Source organism: Centruroides vittatus, unplaced genomic scaffold, assembly GCF_030686945.1.
Source record: "Centruroides vittatus isolate TY-2023 unplaced genomic scaffold, ASM3068694v2 contig_526, whole genome shotgun sequence".
NCBI lineage: Eukaryota > Metazoa > Arthropoda > Arachnida > Scorpiones > Buthidae > Centruroides > Centruroides vittatus.
In genome coordinates this window covers 245,376-269,810 of record NW_027122309.1, presented here as the reverse complement: position 1 = coordinate 269,810, position 24,435 = coordinate 245,376, and the positions used below count along the sequence as shown (strand labels likewise).

Here is a 24,435-nt window from a genome sequence, read left to right as displayed (position 1 = left end):
TTCGTTTAGTACAAAAAAGAATTTTTACACAAGTACAGTACAAACAATTTCTTATATCACAATAATACTTATTTTATAATTATTAGTTTCTAGCTTTATATGCTGACATAAAAGCTTTACAAAAAACCCACGAAAAATCAGAATAATTTATATTACGCCATTTTATAAAATGAATTCCTATAAAGTTTTAGTATAAAACTTTATTTATTTTATTATCTATTATTTAGAAACTTATTATTTTTCATATAACACAAAACTGGCAAGGAGACACCTAGCACAGGCAGATACACAGCTGGATGACCTTGAGAACAGCTGATTGTAAACTTTTCGCGGGATGTTCCAAAACAACGCTTGAGGGGGTGTAAGTTTTCTACACACGTCAGAACTAGTTACTGTAAATACTCGAATGTATTTCGTTATTTTCTAATAATTTTTATACCAGTTTCTTCTTATCATTTATATTATATGTTGAGACTAATATCATTAACCTAACATTGTTTTTTTGTGTTTTACAGGAAAAACACCCACAAAAATAAAAAAACATTTTAATACACCAATTTATGAAATACATTTCTAAAAGATTTTAGCATAAAACTTTATTTCTTTTGTTAGGTATTATTTAGAAACGAATTATCTGTCACATAACAAAAAATCGCGACGGATCACGTGACACGCGCCGCAGTTCGGTGTACTATGCTTAATGTCCTTGAAAACAGCTGTTTGTCTAAGCTGGCGGGATATTCCCAAGTAACTTTCAGGGGAAGACTGGCTTTTAGCCAGATGTGCATCATTTACCGTGAATACTCAAATACATTACGAAATTTTCGATCATGAATACTCTTTCAATAGGTGGGGACCGAAAAAATGGTCCAAAATATAAACTTCTATTGGATGTATAATTTCAAAACTTGCTGAGGTCATAAACGACATCCAATAGAATGTATCAAAAGCCTTTCCTGACTTATCTCGTCTATAGGGAAAATAGAAACGATTTTTGAAAATTTGACGTGTATACACGTCAATGGGCTGTAGCATTAAGAAAACTCTTGACGTCTATAGACGTCAATGGGCGTTAGGGGTTAATTTCCTTTTATATGTTTTAATTAGTTTTTTAAGCTAATGCGACCTAATCTACGAATGGCAGCTTCCCACGCATCACATAGAATTCTACGGGGAAGCCATCATTGCAGGCGTAAAGTTGCCTCTGTAAAGTTGTTTATCTGGGTAACATACCGATCAGGAATCCTTTTCGACATTTTAAAAGAAAATAAATATACACACTTGTTTAAATTTTTAATGAATACTTTTTTATTTTAACAAAGCTATACATTTTTCTGAGCACGATTTCGATAGAAGCCTTCTAATGAAGAAGTTAACATATTGGAAACAATCTGAAGATGTTTTGAACTACAATGACAATATTTATTCTAAATGGCGTAATTAAGAGCGAGTTTTGTTAACGAGTTGTTTGTAACTAGAGTTAATAAATGTATTTACTCATTTCTAATCTGATTGTTTTGCAAAGAAGTCATAAAATCGTTGCAGAATTAAATGTTATAATAGTTATTATAACTGTTACTTGATATTAATGTGCATTGCTGGCAGATTGGTCGCTTACATATATTTGTGACCTCTGATTGGCGATTCTGATATAGGTCGGTAATGATTTACGGCCAATACGCTTTATGCAGGGTGTGACCAACAATAATGACCAATCAAGCAATTAGAAGAAGGTGTGGCTAAAACCATTTAACAAATCATGTTCAAGGAAATTTTCCAATGTTTTATTGGATAATAACAAACCAATAAACTTCGTGTTTTGTCTGTCAACTTTCAAAACTTAATCAGTAAGCAATACAGTGGTGTGTTTGCGAAAAGGGGAGGGGAAATAAAATTCAGAAAGAAAAAGCGATTAGGAAAGAAACGTAGATGTGGAAAAAAACAAAAGCATGTCACCTTTATAGTTGAACCTGTTTACTTAGAAAAACAAATTGGAATCTTAAAGAGTGGGTCTTCGAAGCAACACATGAGTCCCAATTTCCTGTCGTTGCTCTCCAATTAATTTCTTTTCTATATCCAGGTAACGGCAGACTAGATCAGTTGTAGAGAAAGAACAATGTTCGATATTCATCAACCGAATTGTAAGAATAAAAGTTTCATTACCTGGTTTGACATTCGTAGCATTACAAATCGTGTGTTTGTCGAGTCAACTCAGAACCCGAAAATTGATGATGACGATAATGCGATGTATCGCTCTCAATTATGCCATTTAGAATAAATATTGTCATTGTAGTTCAAAACATCTTCAGATTGTTTCCAATATGTTAACTTCTTCATTAGAAGGCTTCTATCGAAATCGTGCTCAGAAAAATGTATAGCTTTGTTAAAATAAAAAAGTATTCATTAAAAATTTAAACAAGTGTGTATATTTATTTTCTTTTAAAATGTCGAAAAGGATTCCTGATCGGTATGTTACCCAGATAAACAACTTTACAGAGGCAACTTTACGCCTGCAATGATGGCTTCCCCGTAGAATTCTATGTGATGCGTGGGAAGCTGCCATTCGTAGATTAGGTCGCATTAGCTTAAAAAACTAATTAAAACATATAAAAGGAAATTAAATGATATAAAAATAGTTTTTACATAAGTAGTATAGAATTAAACGAATGAAATATAATGTGATACGTGCATATTTACAAATTATAAAATGGCGAATTCGAATACAATACGAATATAAATGCAAGAAAATAAAACAAATTGAATTCAATAAGATCTGTTTATAAAATGGCAATATATTTTATTCATATATATGTAATAACGAAGATGTAGAGATATGGAAACATTTTTGCAAACTTCAACTCTGTATAATCAATAAATATTTTATGAAACAATGAAATGTGCATTTCAATTTTAATTCGTTACTTTATACAAGCGTATTATAAAACGCGCAGATTTAAAATATGATAAAAACAATTTTATAACCGAAACGGAAATAAATTACAAGAAAGGTATTAAAAGTAAACAGTTCTGACAAAATGATTCGTAAATATCATGGACAGCATTCTGTTCAATACAATTAAACAGTAGCCTTGACATCTGACCCACTTCTGACAAGGAAAGGAGTTTTTGTTTACATAGTAATAATACACTTAGCGCGTTGTTGTCATTAAGAGTGGGGAGTGGGTGGCAGCTCATATGACACCCTGTTGCTAAAGCAATAAACTTTCACCGACCTTGACCCACGATCTACCCTTCTCTGATTACTAAAAATAACAAATGGGGAGGAGTTGTTTAAAGGATAATAAAACACTTGGCGGTTTATTAAGTGACCTCTCCAGCTCTACTCAGATTACCGCAAAAGCAATAAACACTTAACACGGACACACGATCTTTTCCTCTCCGATTACAAAGGAACCGACGACAATCTGTGAAAGTTGAGATAGTCTATTGGCAAGTGAGACCTGATCTGTTTATTTTAAAGCTGTATCGTCTCAAATTACAGGAAAATAAACGCGAATAAAACGTTATAAGGAAAGAAACGTATGAAAATAACAGCTAAAATTATATTTCTGATGATCAGTGACGGAAATTTACAATTAAAAAAAAACAAACGACCGATGCCTCGATCCCAGTGCTAGGCAAGCGATGAGCGATTAGTCTTGTCAACCTGTAGCACGCTTGACTGCACAGGTAAGTCCCTCCAGCTCGATTTCCTCGCCCCTATTATGGCGGAAATCGGGTCAGTCCACCTGAAACGCCTATGCTAACAGATAGGACGTCCAGGCATACTAAGCGATCAACTGCCTGAGCTGCGCAATCGATCTACCTGGCGTCAACGTCAGTGGCCTAGACTGTACATACATACTTGTGAGTTACTGTAAATTTTTATTGAGAACTTTACGCATTGCATTGTGAGAAACAGCAGTTTTAAATAATTGCACACAGTAGAAATATTTTTAAATGTTTCATTACACAAGTATACAATATTTCATACCAATACGCAATAAATTTTTATCTGCGGTAAATTTACTGATAAGTTGATTAATCATTTATTTCTGATAATCTATTTGTAGGAGAGAGACAAGCATAGCAAAAATACACATTTTTGTAAAAACAGTAAAACGTGGCATCAATTATTGCTGCGATTTCAAAATAATTTGATCAGGCTGAGAGACGTGACAAGGTTTTTAATACACATAAAGTTTTTCAGATTATGATATCCTAAATACACATATTCTATATATTTAGGGCTAAACGTTCTGCTCTATATTGTTGACATTGTACACTATAATATTTTGTGAAATGTTAAATCCCAGCTAAATACGAACAGAAAAAGTATAAGAACTTGAATTTAACGCATTCCTTAGGTCCGATCTTTTCTTATTCAACGAAAATGTATATATATATATATAATAATAATAATAATAATAATAATAATAATGAATTCACTATAACCGTAAAGTAATATATAAGTTATTAATATATTAAATAACTTAATAACTTATAAATTATTTATAAATTATTGAATATATTACTTTTCCGAAGTAAAGATTCGTTTCACATCCAAATTTTGCACTAATATTACAGTCAAAACCCGTTTTTAGTTAGAACGCGTTTTAAATAGTGTATACTGAATGTCGTTGTTATAACCGGTTTTATTTAGTTAAAATTAGTTTTAACTCAAATTCATTTTTGACTAGCAGTAAATTCTAGTTTTAACTAGATGAAACTCATTTTGTTTAAGTAATTTACTGCTGTACTGTACATGTTTTGATTTTAGATAAAACTAGTTTTAACTTTTGACATTAGTTAAAACTAATTTTAGCTACATAAATATGTTTGAAGGAAATAAATAAAGTTATGTATAGTGATTCGAAAGAAGATACTTAACATTCTGCTTATGAAAAAAATTATAGCGATAATTTGGGTTTTGGAGGCCTCTAACGATATTACCATATTCTTGAGCATGTTTTTCAAATAAAACTTTGGGGTATATCAAAAATAATTGTATATTCTGTTTGCAATGACGACTTTTTTACTGTCTGGCATTTTAGGCATCTAACCCCAAGTATCCGGGTGAGATGCCAAATGACATTAGGGTAAGATAACAAATATAATTGCATAAAATTAATTTTCGGATTTCTCAACCAAATTTAATTTATTGCATATGTAGTACAATGTACTTCATAGTAAGTATAACAGCGCAGTATAAGTATTGTTAAGATTCCGCCCGTTCTAACGTGTTCTATAGCTAGCTGAAAGCTTTTCTCAGTCCAAAAACCTTTTTGAGAAGTCCTTGTATAATTTCTATGCATATCCTTTAATAAAACGAGAAAGCAAAAGTTTATTGAAAATAGGCATATTGGAATTCAATGAACAAAAAATAGGCATGTTACCCCAAGAAAAATGTGGCCTCTTTCCCAGTTGTCGGGGTAAGATGCCTAATGGAGTCACGTGTTCTAGCGTGTCCGATCGGGATCGGCGGTCGCTCACAATGGAAACTTTAGAACCTTAACTACATCACATACAAATTGTTAACTTTTAATAAATTCTATTTTAACTTTCAGTTTTAAAATAATTCTAGAAACATTTCGCAACAAAAACTTTGTTCTTATCTTGCTTTTATTCTTCTCAGATGTAGAAATCGATGTAATGGTAGCCAACTACAGCTTTGCGCACTCAATATTGGCCCAACCATTAATCATACAAACACATGACAATATCTGACGTCATCGTTTGAAAATATCAAAAAGTAGGCATCTTCCACCCCTTACTATCTTACCCTGAATCACTCTGTATGTTACAGTCAAAACCATTTTTTAGTTAGGATGCGCTTTAACTAGTTGAAACTATCTTGAAGTTTAGACTATTCACAAAAAATAATAAAATATTTTTGAGTCTATCATTAATCCTTTAATCCGACCACCGAAGTAACAGCAATAATGGTTAGAAGAATAAACTTCTTTAACAACAAGTAAAATGTACGTAGATGCTTCTAGCCCTCTGGTGGTAGAACGTACCTACCACCAGAGGGCTAGGAGCAGTTAAAATGGGATAAGGACAGTATGTATGAGAAGAATTTTTTGTGGTTTTAATAGAAAAGTGTCAGATCCTCCAATAAAAGGCTGACACTAAATCGGTTTTAACTTTGTGAATTTTCTACGTACGTTTTACTTGTTGTTAAAGAAGTTTATTCTTCTAACCATTATTGCTGTTACTTCGGTGGTCGGATTAAAGGATTAATGATAGACTCAAAAATATTTTATTATTTTTTGTGAATAGTCTAAACTTCAAGATTGTGAAGAAAACATCCTGAGTTGACATGAAAATAGTTGAAACTAGTTGATACTGGATGTCTCTGTTAAAACCAGTTTTGTTGAGTTTAAACTAGAATTTACTGCTAGTTAAAAATGAATTTGAGTTAAAACAAGTTTTAACTAGACAAAACGGGTTTTAGCAAAAACATTCAGTATAAACTGGTTTCAACTAGTTAAAACGTGTTCTAACTAAAAACGGGTTTTGACTGTAATATTAACATTTCGTACAAATAACTATTATGAAGTACTGAATGTATGTATTCACTCACTCAAGTAACGCCTAACTGCATCACGTCATCAGTAAATTCAGTGATATCACTTCGCGACATTGAAAGTATCTTAGATTAAAATAAAATAATAGCAGGTATTTGATAACCGGTATAATTGCGTAATGACTAAAAAATATACCTGTATTAATTAATCACTGTCTTTCAGTCAAACCAACAGTTGGACATCTCGTCTTACCCGTGGTAACAGCAGGAAAACTCTACACCTAGACATTATAGGGGATACTTTTATGCAATTTTTAAAACGAACGTAAATTTTAATCTTGAAACATTCCTCGCCATTAATTGCGTTTATCTCTTGCCAAAGCTCTCCCAGAATATAATCTGATGATAATAAATAACCTACAAACATGAGTAGTAGTGGTTTGGAAAGCTTTGAATCACAAAATTAATTTTTAAGATTTCTTTTATTATTATTATAAAATTAAGTTGCATTGATAATTTATTTAAAACTTATCGAGGAAATTAAATTAAGATTACAAATAAAAATTTGTCGAGTGATAGTTTGATTATCAACACTGAAATTACTTTTTTGAAATTATGTGTTTAAGTTAATTGTTTTTTAAATTGATATTTATTATAAAAATTTATTGAGTATATTAATTTAAGGTTACAAATAACAATTTGTCGAATACTCCAATTCAGTTTATTTCTTCAGTTTTCATATTTAGAAAAGTTTTCAATTCAATTTATTTTGTTAGTTTTCATGTAACAGTGTAACAGTTAGGCAAAGTTTGATATATTCTTTCTAATTATTAGATTTATTATTATAAAATTAATTTCCATTAATAAGTTTTACAATTTGTTCTAATACAAACGATAAATTAAAACACGACAATTTAACATTTTAACAATAAGACAAAGTAAAATACAGAAATAGTTCAATATCATAATTATCTAAATTATATTTCTTACTTGTCTAATTAAAAATTGTTCGTAAGATAGAATATCGCATAAAGAACATTTTTTTAAAAAAATATTTGTGGTAATAACAATTTTTTAAATTTTATCTAATCTTCGACACCCAAGAAGTTCGATGTCTAAATAATTGTAGTTCCATTAAAAAAATAAAAATTTTTATATGTCCATCTTTTGCTAATTTTTGAGGATTTAGGTACTTCTAACTTTTCAATCTCAAATGATAGAATTTTTTATGTTGTATCTTGCTTCGGTTAAGTTTAAACAATTAAATTCAAATTGTTCTCCCTTGTAATAAATTGTATCGTACTTTTTATATAAGTTAAATAAAATTTCATATACCTTACTACGGCATTCCCAACTTCCAAAATTATGTTTTTTATATGATAAATACAGCTCGTCTAAGAAATTTTCAAATTTAACAGATTTTTTATCTCGTAGTGATAAATTATGAAAAGCAGTGAATTGATTAGCAGTAGGAAAATTTCCTGTTGCTGAGGAGAAGTACATTTTTAGATTAATGAAATACGAATTATTAAAAAATTTAATAATTATTCAACTAGATGTATACAAGTATTTTTTTTCAAAATAAAAAAGCATTGGAAAAATTACACACAGAAATATAAAAATATAATTATAATATTTGTTCTATAAGCGCAATATAGCGCAAAAAATATAAAATATACGACACGGTTTCAAAAAATGGCAGAATTATAATTTCATTTAACAAATAAACAATGAGCGTCAAAACTTTAACGCCGAAGCCAAATGTTCTTATAGTCACCATTACTAATTTTTTTCGCGCACACCTAAATCACAAAGGCAAACCCCCGAGGGTACGCGTAACTCCGGTTGGGAATGGCGGCTTCGATAAATTCATTTCAAAAAATATTAAAAATATCTTACTTTTCAAAGTGAATATTTCTTCCGTGTCCAATTTTTGTATTAACATTTCATACAATTGATGATTACGGATTATGAAATGTAAGTGTCAATCTAGTCGAGTAGCGCGTGACTGCATCACGTCATCAATATACTTTATGATATTGAAAGTAACTTTCGAAAGTAACAAAATGCCAATTGTTTTAAATAATAACAACTACTCGATAAATATGGTTACTATCAAGGATTACCTGTATTATTTTCCGCCAGCACTTGTGTATTTCGTTCTAACGTATTAACAGCTGGCAAACATCACACTCAGACATGAAGTTTTACGAAATTCGAAAACGAAACGATTTTTATCTCGAAATGTCACACCGTTTACTGCTGCTATCTTTTGAAGGAGTTTATCAAAGTTACTTGGTAACTGTAGATAACCTATAAGCGAGCTAAAATATTTATTTTTTATTTTGATATTTAACCTTAACCTAAAACTTAAATTAATACTCATATAATTCATTATTGTATATTTTTGTCTGGAATTTAATGTTTAAAGTCTTTAAGAGTTTATAAAATATATAAACTATATTTTATTTATTATTAGTTAGAGTTTCGTCACTGATACACTGATTTACTTTTATAAGCAAAGTTTAGACGATTTTTTAGTTTGAAATTTAATATATATCTTTAAAGTATTCTACGTCATCACACAGTTTAAACTCTAATGTCAGGCTGAAATATGATGCGATGACGTAAAGTTTCGTATTGCAACAATAATAGAATACAAGTGATGGGTTTACCTACTAGGCTATTTAAACATTGCAATGCAATCAATAGCTCGTCTTCGCTTATATTTAATGATTGCCGGATGTTAGAAAAATTTAAATAGTTTTTACATTAGTAACTACATAGATAGGACTGTGATAATATTTACTTCATCTCGCTCTATGTTTTTTAAGCCTAAGGATCTATGGCTTTTGCTGTGCTTATGATTTTGCAGGAGCCTACAAACCATACAGGTAACTGTTATTTCTGCTTGCCTCCACCTATAATGGCAGGATTGTCAATGAAGAAAAAAGGAATAGTTTAATACCCAAATCTTGCATCTGCTATCCGACCTATTCCACATTCAGATAGTTTACCAGTCTCAACTCCACTGCAACATTATAAGCTTGAAGTGGAAAGTGTGGTAGAAGAAACACTCAACAAGCTTGAGACATTTTATGACCCTAAATTTGAGGTAAAAGATGACACAGATTGAGTCAAGTGGAATTGAGTGATCTCATTCGAGACTTAGACTTGTTTTGAGATTCGATTGTAAGAAAAATTCAAGTTTGACGTAAACGTCTATCCAATAATGTATGGCTTGTGCTGTATTAGAAGTTGTGCGTTGTGTTAAATTTAATTTCAGTAGTGACTGAAGATTTAATTGTGGAGAAGCAGAGTTGAACGGATAGAACAACTTTTAATGCGAACTCAATAAAATTCAATCCTTATAAGACTTCTAATTCATACGTAATATAGAAAAAGCACACAAGACACAATGTAACTTCAAAAATATATATATATTAATTAAGAAAATAATTTTGGAAAATTTACTAGTGTTTTTTTTTTTTTTTCCTTTTACTTCGGGTGTTCCAGGGCCACTTGGCCCATCTCCTGGGTGAACTACGGGCTTGTAATCTGTAACTTGTAAAGCTTGTAACAGGTACAATCATTGCAATAGAGCCATGTCGAGAGGGAAATTTGAGAATTTCCACCCAGGCCGGAAAGAACTAGGAGTTCGTAGTGGCCAAGAGGAAAATAATATGAATTTGTAAGGATAGCTCTAAACTGAAGTTTTACTACTAATAAAATTGTTTAAGATTGTTTTCTATTAAATTAATTTAAAAAACATTCGACGTATTTCATTTGTCAAAAAATGAAAAATTGGAAAAAGGAACCTGCTAGAGATACTGTATAATCTCCATTTTTCACTCTGTGTCTATGTGACTGTTAGTTTTTGTTATTTTTATGTTTATTATAATTGTAACGAGAAACTTTAAATAGAAATTTATATTTTAAGTATTATCTAAAATACTATTTGTTAATTGCAAGTAAAATAGGTGTTACATAAAACGTTGAAATAGAAACTCGCAAATGAAAGTTTAACTGATGCTCCGCATCAGGTTCTTTAAATAGAAAGAAATTTTGGAAGATTAAACAGAATAAAAATAAATTAACAAATAAATACACTAAACACGTATGTACTGTATATATAATTATCGCTCGGTATAAGTAAAGGGACTGCCTTGGATCCGCCTGTCTTTACACGGCTATGCCTACAAAGATTTATTCTACATTTAAGAAAAATCAGCTTGCTATATAGAAGAAATCAAGGGAGAAGATTCTGTGGTGGAGAGATAAAAAAATGACAATACAAAGGAGTTACATTAACAGATGATGCAAGACAGACGACAAAAAACAACCAATGAAAAAGGTCAACTTAAATTTCAGAATAAGACATTGTGAAAATTTTAACGTAATTAAACAATATCTTTGTATTTAGCTTTACTCGTGTTCTGTACGAGTTTACTCTTTCTTATTAATGCCTCCGGTCCTCTCGTTAACCTCCTCTCCAGCCAGTCCCACTTACTTTAAATTAAAGATTTAACAGAAGAAGGAATAAACAATTAAATTAAATTCCAGATATATCCTTCGGTACAAGGACATATTTTGCCTATCTTAGTGTGTAAAGAGTGTATAAAAAAGTAAAATATGTAAAGTAAATATATTAAACAGTATATCTTCAACTTTTATTGAATATAATTATTAATATATACGGGTATATACTGTACAGTATAAATACCACAATAAAAAACATCAAAGTATTTATGATAAAATTTTACATAAACTTAATACTACTGAAAATATTTCCACATTATAAAAAGGTTTGTATATTTTACAGACATTTTATTTGATACCGCATTTAAACAGATTGCCCATTTCATTGCAACACAACCTTCTCCTGCTCGTTTTTCTTTCTACTCCTGTCTCCATTATCCTTCTACCCTTGTAATTGTTATTTTTCCTCATGAATTACCTTATTTTCTAGTTAGTTTTGAATTCTAGGAAATGTTTTCATTTTAATTGTATTCCCGAGTGACACATTAGGTACTTATAAATCCAAAAAGGTACATGACTGCATATTTCATAATAGCTGTACTGTACTCATTACAATGAGGCCGAGTGGACTCCACAGCAGCAATTGATAATTTATTTACTCCAGAAACCTGAATCCCGGCAAACTGGTTCAGAAGACAGTACTTCAATTTGCCCTTGTGTGATGTATTATGTATACAAAAGAAGCTCCAGATCTACAGTCCTGATAATGAGCACTGTGGATACTACTATTCACGAGACTTAACAGAGAAAAAGTATGGCAATCAGTGAAAAAATGATACTCCAAGATTTTGATGTTTAAACTCAGGGGATCTTGAAATGACGAAAAATGAAAAAAAGTTAAGGTTTTTATCTGTATGTACTGTACTGTACATATACTACAGTGTATGGGGGCACGATTCTGTTCATCCAATTTAGAGCTTCCTATTCCTTTTTCCGAAAATTTCTGAAATTTGGCAGTAAATTTGGTGTATTTGGGGTGTGACTCTGTTAAATTTTGTTGGTTAATTAAAGGACAACGGAGTAAAAAGATAGAGGGATAATGTGTCATATCTCGTGTGGGCTCGACTTAAAAAGCAATTTATTCGTTATTAGTATAAAACTCACTCTACCCTCAAAATTAATTTTTTCCTTATATGAAGATTCTTTAAATAAAGTGCTATAACTGATGGCAACAGACACAATTTTAACTTACATCGTTTAATATAAAATATTAATATAAAATACAATATAAAATAACAACTGAAATACATATATTAAACGAAAGGGTGGTAGTACTTTAATCCTCAAGTGTATAATAGGGGTCTTTTTGACTCGTGAATGTTTATAAAATGTATTAAAATTCTAAGCTAAGTCGAATCTTCAGGTTCATGCAGTGAAAACGATTCCTTAAAACGCGTTATCAATTTCGATACGATCGCGTAAAATTTCAAATTGTTCCCCTGTAATATAAAAGGTGGAGTCAATGGTATCAAGAGCAACATTTTCTTGCAAAGCATGCTCAAAACACATTGGAACTTCCCTATCAAAAATCATAGGTCGAACATCAATGAAACGATCGATTTCTCCACTTTTCCATATTCCGCAAAAATACACTTTAATGCTTGAATTTATGAATAGATGATGAATGAAATCAATAACACATGGCGTACATCTATGCTGCTCCATCCAACTTTCTTTATTTGCTGAAATAAAAACATTCAGTTTTAAATCATACGACGAAGGTAAGTTGTCGAATAGATCAAAAATCTCCGGTGAACTTATACCAAAATCTACATTCACGCGGGGAAAACAAAAATAAAGTTCAGAGAATTTGTAGAGACGTAACAATTCTTTCATCATTGATATTTCGTAGTCGAAGAATTTCAAACGAACGGACGAACAGAACAATTCCCAGTTGCTTTTCAGTTTAATTTCCCTATAAGCACGAATCATAAAAGAAGGCGTAAATATGCTATTACTCATGTAACGTAAAACAGGACTCGGTATTTTATCACTTCGTAACAGACCCAGTACAAACAACAGAGTGTTTTCAGAATAATCCTTGTTTAAACAGAATGATTGTTTGTGACAAATACTCAATGCTACGAAAAATTCTTCGAAAGACTTATGCACAAATGCATACCTAACATCATCAGTAAGTGGAGCAAAAGAATGGAATGTAAGCACATCCAATTTTATAATAAAGTTGTACTCTTCTTTCTTTGGAAACATGATTTCCAAATCACTAGATTCAATTAAGGTAAAGGGAGGATAACACAAGTTTCCAAGAGTCACTAACAGTTTTTCTCTTATGAAAAACATACCTCGTTCATACTTATCCACTTTGTGCTTTCTCACATAACGTTCGGTAATTAGAGAGATGATGCGGATGTATAAATCGGTGATACTTTCAATGTTTTCAATGCCTACTACTTGCTGGAGGCAACATAACATGTGTAGCATTAATGGACACTTTGCTAATTCTCTATAGAACTCATCGTTGCTAAGTGCTCGCAGGAGATCTTTTCCTTTGACAACATCTTCACAGAACATTAAAGAAACGTATCTTATCTGCTGTTCTTCAGTAAATCCTTCTACCGAAAACCGAAATTTCATATCTTCTCTAATATCTTCGGCGGATTCAGGACGACTTGTTACGATAATTGTCATTTAAAAAGATATATCAAAAGATTCATTTCTTACAAATTTCACAACTTTGCTCTTATCTGATGCCTCGTCAAATCCATCTAAAATTACTAAAATGTTTAGATTTTGCAACAGATTCTCGTCTTGTACCGTCGGATTCTGGAAAATATTATTTAAAACTTCGTTTTTTATACTTTTATCTCCTAAATCACGTAAAATTATGATCACTACTACGTGAAAATGATTGCAGTAATCTATTGATGGTTCTTTTGATGACCAATCGTATGCGATCTTCTTGCACAGAGTTGTTTTTCCATAACCCGGATCTCCAGTAACTAGAATGGTTTGATGATCTTCTTCTGATTCTTTATCGCCAAATATCTCTGTTATATTTATTTTTTCTCCCAATTTCTTTCCGTAAAGAGAGGCTTTTTCCACAACTAATTCCACAAAATGATCCTTTATGGCAAAATCTTTCCTCTTCCCTTGCCATAAAAACGACCTCATATAAGCGTGTTTGGTTTGGTACACGTTTTTCAGCCTCTTGACGTTCTTTGAAAGGCGTTCTGTACGATAAAAATATTTTTAAAAAATTAGTTTTAACACTATTCTAAACATGTAAGATAACGTATTTTGCAAATACATGCAGGAAACTTAGATATAGTGCCAAAAAATGATGTAATTTATATGAAAACGAAGAAAGATTGTCAGCAATGAAGATGAAAAATTATATCTAAGGCCTTAAGACGATGCATTCATTATCTTTACAGACCCTCTGCAGTGCACAGGTCAGACATAGTAGTTTGTTTCTACATGTTCTATACATAAACAGGTTTATACATGCATGCACACTGAGAATTGTAATGAATCTCTTCGTGTAACTTTCTTCATTAAAAGTATTTTTATGTACGAAGACAACTTACCTTGCTTTGTCACATCATCCACAATCGGTTGTTGAAAGTAATTTTCTATTCTTGGTCCGATATGGACGTCTTTACAGTGTTTCAATAATACGGAAAATTGTTTACCGTTCTCAACTAAAATAAAATAACTTATATTAACGCTTTTACAATTGTGTTTTCCAGTTTTCATTTGATTTTAGTTTACATCTGAGTAACTCTTGAACAGAATTTAAAAGTTGCCTTACCTTCTGTGGAATTATTGGATAAGTGTTGGCTCGATATTGCCGCTGAAGTAATCTGTCAAAAAATAAATAAAAATTGCTTATAATTATAAGGAAAACAAACTCTTTTACCCTATAAATTTCTATGCAAAAATAAATAAATAAATAACACACCATCCGCTCCACGTCTCTCGAATGACATTGTATTTATGCGTGCGTTTGGTAGATGAAAAATAGGAATAGATTTTACTATGTAGTTTCTATGGCTGTTGGCTATGGCATATTGTGTTTATTTTATCAAAGAGGTTTCATTTAAGAACCCATTCTTACTCTTTCTGCTCAGAGAACAGAAGCAGGTTTTGCCATGATATATTGCGTATGGCTAATCCGTTAATGCACACCTCCCTAAGTGTCTCTGGGTTATAATAAAGCAGAAAATTGAGAGAGAACACCACCTTATTTATTCTGTATGTTTCTTGTACTGCGCCATAAAGTATTTTTAGTCGATATACCGAAGCTTACATCGTTCGGATTAGGGATTGCAATCCAGCAGTGTTTTGAATCCAGCTGGATTTTTGCTGGATTGAAATCATTCCAGCTGGATCCAGCGCGGATCCAGCGCGGATCCAGCGTGGATGTATTTTTGGTGCAATAAAGTGTTATCTATCTATCTATCTATCTATCTATCCTGCAATTTATGTTTTTTTAATGAAATAAAACATTTTTAAAAAATACTTTAAAAGCTTTTATTATTTAGACTGGTCACTATAAATCAGTAAAACTTCTTACACATTTAGGTAGTAAAATTAACTTTGGTTCAATTTAACATTTGTGATAGAGATAATTAACTTTAAACGTTTAGTTAGATTATAATTATAATGTAATCTTTAAGTTAAATAATAGCAAAGATAATTCTACTGATTAATTAATATTAATATATTATAATAATGTAAGGACGGATAATCAGTGGCTAAGTGGCTATCAGTCTTACCAGTTTTCATATATATAGGCTCTACATATTAGTCTGTAGTTATTTATAGGTATGTAAAACTATGTACTGGAAGTAGAATAAGTTAAATAAACTACACCTTTATCAATCCAGCAAAATTTAATAAAATAATAACATTTTCAATCGTTTTTTACGATCTTCCTCGGTTACAAAAAAATAGAACATTAAATATAGAACATAAAATGTGTTCGGAATAAATATGAAAATTAACGGAAAACGCCCGAAACGGACAAAATGTAGATAAATAAACAAAATAAATAGCGGAAAAAATATATACAGGGTGTTTTTTTTTAAACTGACGGTACTCAGAAACATCTGTAGAGCAATCTAGCAGCCGGGCTGTCGCCAAATTTGGGAGAGTGACTAAGGATGACATGGAAAAAAGATTCCGTGAAGAAAAAAGTAGTACCTAAATTCGCCGGTAGAGGAGGATTTGGCGCAGTTGTAGCGAAAAAGCTACCAGCACTTCACTGAAGAAAGGGTCATCAGTCGCTTTTTTCCACTTGCATGGCTGCCTCGCTCCCCGGATCTAACCTCGTGTTACTTTTTCCTGTGGGGTTACTTAAAGTCCAAGGTCTATCTTAGTACTGTCCCAAACTTGATGACTTTGAAGGACAACATTTCTCGAACTGTGATGAACATTCCTGCGGACATGTTACGTTCGGCCATAGAGAACACGGTGTTCAGGATGCAATGCCTTTTTCAGCAGGACGGTGATCACATTGAAAAAGAGAGAAAGTTATTTGCTGATTAATTAAACTTTCGTTATTACACTGAAACCTCTGTCTGATTATTCATTCGTGTGTTTGTTAATTGCAGCTGGATTTTACGCAGATTTTTAGCTGTTTTGCTACAACAGCGCCAAATCCACCCCTACCGGAAAATTTGGGTACTACTTTTTTCTTCGCGGAATCTCTTTCCCATGTGGTCCTTAGTCACTCTCCCAAATTTGGCGACAGTTCGGCTGCTAGATTGCTCTACAGATGTCTCTGAGTACCGCCAGTTTAAAAAAAAACACCCTGTATATAAGATCCAATGAAACCAGCATTGTCCGTTAATAACATTAATTAATGTAAAAGGATCTCCACATGATAGACAATGAGTCCGCATCTCTATGGTTTATACAACCAGTTGTCATGTGCGCCTTGCAGATTTCCAATCTCTCAAGATGTTTGACCGTTTGCCTATTCGTCGTCGTTTTTATAATTGCCACTTGATCCCATTGGACGTTAACATCCTTCTGTCTTGTGTATGATGCCAGCGCAGTGTTGTCAAGGTTCTTACTGATTGTATATTTGTGCTCTTGAGCCTTTGTTTTAAACTGCGCATCGTTGCACCCACATAAACAAGCTTGGAATTGAAACGTTGGTTGTGTAAAGGCACCGAATATATACCCGTTGTTGAATTCCGATCCTCTTTCTTTTTATCGTTTCTTAAAAGTTTGAAAACAGTGGGATTACGTCGGTATACAATACGAAAATTATCAGACCTAGCAGTACATCTATGTATCTTGTTTTAAAAAATGGGATGTAATTAAGCACTATTCTTTTTATATTTATTCCAAACACACTTTATGTTCTATAGTTAATGTATTTTTTGTAACTGAGAAAGATCGTTAAAAGCGATTGAATACGTTATTATTTTATTAAATTTTGCTGGATTGATTAAGGTATAGTTTATTTATGAGTAATTTAATTATTAGTGTTAGTAAAGTAGTGAGTAAGTAATTAGTAGCAGTCTAGTAGTTAGCAAAGCGGCAACGCGACGACGTAGACTTTTTCGCAATTATTTAGAAAGTTAATTGAGTATTTGCGGATCCGCAGCGCTGGATCCAGCACTTGGTGCTGGATCCAGCAGGCCGAAGAATGCGCTGGATCCAGCTGGATTGCTGGATGAGGGATCCAGCAATTGCAATCCCTAGTTCGGATAGAAACATACAGCAGCATACGTGAATATCCTTTATGGTAATGTATTTTAATTATATGTTTTTATGTTTTATAAATTATGTTTGTATTCTGTAATTAATTATTTAGCAATTACAAAATCATTTAAAACAATGAAGCAAATGAAATCTAATCTTTAAACTGATAACTGAAAAAGATTAAGTCTTATCATTTACATGTTAAGCGCGAAAAGACAGCTTAAAAATGGCTCTTTATGCAAACACAATGATAAGTATAATCGAAACCCCGACAAAGATAGAAGGTTCATACATCTAATAACTTTTATTTTTTATGATATGCCGGAAACATACATATACTGTACAGCAGGGGTGGCCAACTTTCGTGTAGGCCTACATAAGATCTACTTCTTTATTTTAAAAATGTGACGCGATCTACTTGTTGTAATAGGCACAGTCTAAGTGGAAAGAGGGAGGTGTGAAATACATACTATGTTTGTACACTGTGTTTCAGTACGAGGTGCACAGCTTATGAGTCGAGTCATAATTGCATGCATACTGTTGCGTTCGTTTACAAATATAATACATTAAGTCAAGACATCGCGAGCGATCGACCAAAATTGGCTTAGCGATCGACTTGTTGGCCACCTCTGCTATACAGACTATGAGAATATATTATGACAGGCAATACGTATTTTCAGATACAATATAAACATTTAAGTAAGATTGAGAACAAATAGAATATATTAATTAAAATGTGCAAAACAAACACTATTTTACCTGATCAATTTGGCATTCTTGATTCTGTGATATGAAATATACCGCAGCTTCACTTTCCGCCATTTTCAGTTCACGATTCACCTCCATTTTGTATATTTATTTTTCAAATTAAAATCATAAAAAAATATGAAGGAAGTTTTAATCTCTGTATCTGAAAATTGAATTTTTATCAATATAAAATCTAAAATAAATTAATACTAATGTGATTAAATAATAGATATTATTCGATAGATAATACAGCGGTTTTTTTTCAAACTTGATCACAGAAAACATATTGTTATTTTATTGGGATTGTTCGGAAGTGATAAATTTTCGGAAAGTTTTCTATGTAATTTAAAAAAAAGAGTATTCACTCTGAATTTCATGCTTCTAACTCACAAAAAAATTAAATTATTAAAACAGAACGGGGAGGAATTTTGTTCACATTTCGAAGCAATTTTTTATGATATAGAATTAAATGAGATGAAACAATTACTGAATTTGTATCCATTTAAACAATTGTTTGTATGTTTCTCCGAAACCGAATATGACTATGAAAACCTAAAGAATGAAATTCTGAAGTCCTATGATACTGAAGTACATGTAATGGGGCCGTCCATAAATTACGTAAGGTATTTTGAAGTAAATGGGGTCAAGGATTTCTTACGATTTTTACTCAGGGGTATAAGGGTAATAAATCTCGTCTTACGTAATATTCTTATTTTTATTTTTTTATCTCGTTGAGTGGTGGAATTTTGAATTTGGCTTCAATTTGGCGGTTTCTATTAAGAACGCTCGTTGTACTAACATCATCAGGTGTGACATGACACAATAATAACGCTAGCAGACACGTTTTTTATTATAGGAGAAAGGCCCAGTGGTGGTTTCTCTCTTTTTTTCATTAGAATCAATGCACCACTGCTATGGTTGTGTAACACTAAGAATACATAAACCAAAATACATAATACAAAGTAAACATAAAATTAGTATTCGGTTTTTAGTGGAAACTAAAATGTGAAACTAGAAATTATAAATTATAAATAGTCTTATCTTCCTTATTTTTAACATAAAAAGCATCAAATAGTGGCTTCTGAACAAGCTTATCGAGTGGATATGGCCACTTGAAACCAAGCGTAAAGATTTCTAATTTCAGAATAAGTCTATCTTGATCGTAAATTGGACAATGATAGATCATATGGTCGACAGTGTCTAGGTTTTCTGTAGAGCGAACGCAAGTGGCAGTTTCTGCCCCTTTATACATCGCCAAGTGGCTTCTAAAATTATGAACAGTAAGTAGTTGAGCAGTAGCAAACGTTAAATCTTTAAGTGATGATAAGAACCTGCCTTTAAACAGTAAGAAAATAGTCTTGTTATTTTACCAGTTTTACTGCTCAACCATTATTGATTCCACTCTTGCGTAGAGTTGTCATTAATGTAATTTTTAAGGCTGCTACGTGAGAGAGAGATGTGAGTGTAGTTCAGTCAGTGTCCTTTGCAGCTGACTTAGCCTCAAATTCGGCTTTTTCATTTCGTAGTATACCAGTATGGACAGCAACAATTATAAAAGTTATCTTATTTACAATATTTTTAATATGGTGCTGGATATACGTGATTTTATTGCTATTGCAATTGGGATTTAATAGAGCTTTCACGACAGACTGAGAATCACTGTAAATGTTGATAGACAGAGTTTTGTTTGGTAGTGAAGTGGCCTACTGAACAGCTCGGTAAACAGTGTCTTCTTCAGTTTGATATGTGAGGGTATCTGTACCTTCTGACATATTTTTGGCGAAATGTGTCAGTTTGGAGGAAGATACAGATATTTGAGAAGACATGAAGGGGCTTTTGAACCCATCTGTGTTGATATTAATGTCTGCATAGTTATCCATGGAGGAAACAGATGACACCAAATGTACCCTGGGGATAACCTTGTTTACAGGGTGATGATCAAAGATAGGATAATTGCAATATGGTAGCATATGAACAGCCGTAGACAGAAGTAGAGACCATTGTTGAGCCTTGATGTTTGTAGTTCTGATGTAGTAGTCTAGAACCTTTCTACAATACATAGTGGCAAAGGAAAGAACTCTGTTAGAATCTGAGAGGCATTAGTAGAAATAGTTCTGTAGCACTTTGAAATTCTGATGACAGACTGTCTTTGAAAAGAGAGTTTTACTTGCTACTGAATTTTTACTAGTTACACGACCTCCAGCAAGAGGCCGCGTAAAGTAGCATTGGTCGTATTGCCCCATTATATACAGTTTTATAAGCTTTATGATTTAGTTCCCGGTGCACCTAGTACATTTTAGCAGCATGCAGTTTATTATTTTGGATTTAGCCAATATGTAATCAATATGGCAACGGAATGTGGTTTCTCTCTATTCTCTCGTTTTATTTTGTATGACGTTTCTGTTTACACGCGCAGAAGCTAGTCGATCTGTCAAAGTTTTTTGCATCCTTTTGTGAAAATTAAAATTAATATAAAAATGAATGTTATGACGTTGATTAAAGATAACAATAAAAACATTGTTAATAATTAAAAAATAAAGTTCTTAGAATAAATTGTTCATTTGAATTTATTAAATTTTTATATTTTTAAATTTTTTCACATAGTCTTTTATAAATAATAGTACATATTAATTAACTAATTAATAGTTATATTTTGGAACTAAGATTTTTAGGGTTTCATTAAAAAAATTATTTTTGTTAAAATCTTTCAATAAAATTATGCCTAAATATTACGTAAAGTTGAGAAGGAAAGAGGGATCAAAGAAAATATTACAGTTTCTTACACAGGGGTGGGTAGGGGTCTAAAATGGCCCAAATCGCCCTTCCGTAATTTATGGACGGTTCCTATGGAGAAAATAAGGAAGTGGTGTGCAATATAACACTAAAGTAATGTATATAATTATGCAGAAAAAAGTCAATTTTAGTTAATTTACTAAAATAATTCAAAAAATACGCATCCTACAAAAAACCATTACGCCAAAAATGTGTCTTCGAGGGGTGCCACAAAATAGAGGAATCGATTTTCGATTTCATCATAGATTGCACCACAATCAATAAAGAAGTGGTCAACTTTATTTTTACAGTGAAAACACCACTTATTGCATATTCTAATTGTATATCGAAGATAATCATTTATCCAAAGCATTTTTTGAAAGATGAACTTATTAGACTTTATGAGTGCGTAAAGTTTTATATGGCATCTAGAAGATACAAGCGTAAATCCGTGGATATTGAAAAAAGAAAAATGCTTAAAGAAGTCACTAAAATATTATTTTGTGTTGAAAGCAACGTCAACCGAGTCGCTTTACCTCAAGCTTGATCGCTTTAACTCGCTGTGGCACTACTTTTTGTATAACTCCATTATTTAGAGAATGATTCTATTTATTACTTGCTTGGTAATATATATTTATTGACCCTTTCTTGCACCTTTTTATAAGAGCAAACAGGAGTGTAGTTTATTCAATACGTTTTGTTTTATTAGATGGCAAATTCTACTTTGCATTCTACATTTTAAAAATTCTTTTCTTATATTTACGTAAGAGACTAAATTTCGGAGCTCTTCTTTATAAGTTGACTATGTTGGCACTTCCTGCGCCTGGATATAATGAAATAAAAAGTTTAAAATTGAGGCAAACACTCCATAGTCGCATGCAGGAAGAGTGGAAAGTAACTAGACATTTTTATGTTTTGCTATTTATTGTGCTTATAAAGCAATAATAAAAAAATTTATGATTTTCTATACTACTCTCAATGCAGTATTGGAATTATGGCAAGAGCAATGTAGCAGTGACAAGGGCAGGCTAAATGGGCAGCGGCAAGTTAGATGGTCAACCGCTTGTCTCTTCGGGAGCGAGCGCTGATCGCTGCTCACTAACGAGGTGTGGATATCAGTAGTTATTATGCAAAATGGTAAAGTATAGCATAAGAAAGTCATGCTACAATTCTTCCAAAAACAATAGAGTTTTCATACGAAGTTAAAATGACCATAGATTGGGTCACAAGCGTGCAGAGAATTGGCTATCATCCACGTCACCATTTAAAAAATACGAATTTTTGAATCTTTGGTGAATGGCAGCGGTGCTCACATTCACGCTTTCGGTATGCGTCTGTTTTTCCATTTTATAAAGTACAAGTGAAATATTTTTCATCCCCTTTACTTTGAAGTATAGAAATTACAGCGATTTCCCAATATCTACTTACTTTTCTCCCATTTCATACTGTTGAACTCTATATATAAACAAAATTCAATTTCACTTAATATAAACAAATACAGAATCCATAACTACAATCTTCACTCGTTATTCGTATTAAATAATAAAATATTGCGATTAATGAAATGCTGTTAAAAGACAGAAGTGACGTGTATTCTATATAAAAAGTTTTTTTTCTTCTCAAGGACGTTCGCCTCGTCATTTCATACATCTACGTTCTTGGTTGCTGAACGTAAGGTTGCTGTCTGTTTAAATACAGTGATTATAGATATAATACTGTTAATATCGTATCTACTACCTGGAGCCGTATTCCGGTCATCGTCTCTCCTCTGTCGTCTCTCACATGCCGGTCACTTATTGGATAATCATTTGTTTACGTCTCTCTAAACACGATTCTGGACAACTTTTTCTCTCTTCTCTTCTCTCGTTTATCAGAGACGAGTGGACAGTTGTCTTTCGACTGTTCTATCGTCTTTCGCCTCGATTTCGATATATCCAATATGGACGACTCGATGCTACTCGTGCTGTACGATCGCATTACAAAACGTTCCTTATCTCGGGAGAGAATATTTCGAGAGAGAAAACGCTTCTGATTTTTTTTCCAGTGCCTATTCGGAAAAGCCACTGACTCCATTTTTTTAAAAATTTAATTATTCTACATCAATTATTGAACTATCGAATATGATGTTAATCTTACTTAGATAGTCAAAGAGAAATTAGATGGTAATATTTCGAAAAATATCTAAGTACGCACGCTTTTCTATGATAAGTTATTAAAATTTTTATTCAAGTGACAAATTGACGTTACAATCTGTAAAATCGTTACAAAACAAAAAACATAACATCTTTGAAATTACGTGTTTTATTTGAACACGTGTTTTCCTTGCCATGTAGTCTATGATTACGTTCTCTACATTTTCGAAAATTTTACAATTTCATTGGTTAAAATTTTATACCGTGTTGCGCGCGCACATAACCCGAACATGTATAATCAACCGAATAGAATCGTGACGTCAACGACAAAGACGAGATCGTTACGAACGATCAGAATCGCGAGGAATTTCGTCTCTCGCTTTGACGTTATTCATCGGTGAAAGAAGAGACGAGAGAGAGAGATAAGTGACCAGAATACGGCCCCTGCATTTGTACTAAACAAATACAAATTAAACAGCAGTTTTGACAGTTATGGTGAACAATGTTAAGAATTCGTAACGTTCGATAATATTTCCTGTTTATTTTACATTTAAAGTGGTGATAATTCCAAAATATCTGAGCGTATTATCTTCATGGCAATGATTTTAATTATAAACGAAACTGAACAATAACGTAAGTTATAATTAAATATACAATTCAATATATAATTGAGTAGTCCATAGCTTTACATAAATAAAAACACGAAGACTAACTTTTTATGTATGTTTATTTTTTGTCTGTCTTACTACTGTCTCTCAATTTCTCGAATTTTCACCATTTTTTGCCGAATTTGAGAGAGAATTTGCTCTTTCTCTCGATAATAATAATAATAATAATATCACATATCATTAAGCAATTTACTACATAAATAATTATTGAATAATTAGTAATTTCTATTTCCATAACCAGATTTTAAAAATATTATGAATAACTTACTCTTATTGACTCTATTACAAATCTACGTAAAATCCTTTCTTGTAAGATTTACGGCAGATTTGGATCGTTTAGAAACCGTTGTATAATTCATAGGTTATCAGT

General features: G+C 32.0%; 1 protein-coding gene across 1 annotated transcript; it reads right to left on the bottom strand.

Moving 5' to 3' along the window:
* Nucleotides 1-13,555: 13,555 nt before the first annotated feature.
* On the bottom strand, nucleotides 13,556-18,592 carry LOC136978391 (uncharacterized). Its single transcript, XM_067274093.1, has 4 exons — nucleotides 18,506-18,592; nucleotides 14,841-14,892; nucleotides 14,617-14,730; nucleotides 13,556-14,259 (listed from the first exon to the last, which is right to left on the bottom strand). The coding sequence occupies exons 1-4, from the start codon at nucleotides 18,590-18,592 to the stop codon at nucleotides 13,718-13,720; spliced, it is 795 nt and encodes a 264-aa protein (XP_067130194.1). The 3' UTR covers nucleotides 13,556-13,717.
* Between the last annotated feature and the right edge of the window lie 5,843 nt (nucleotides 18,593-24,435).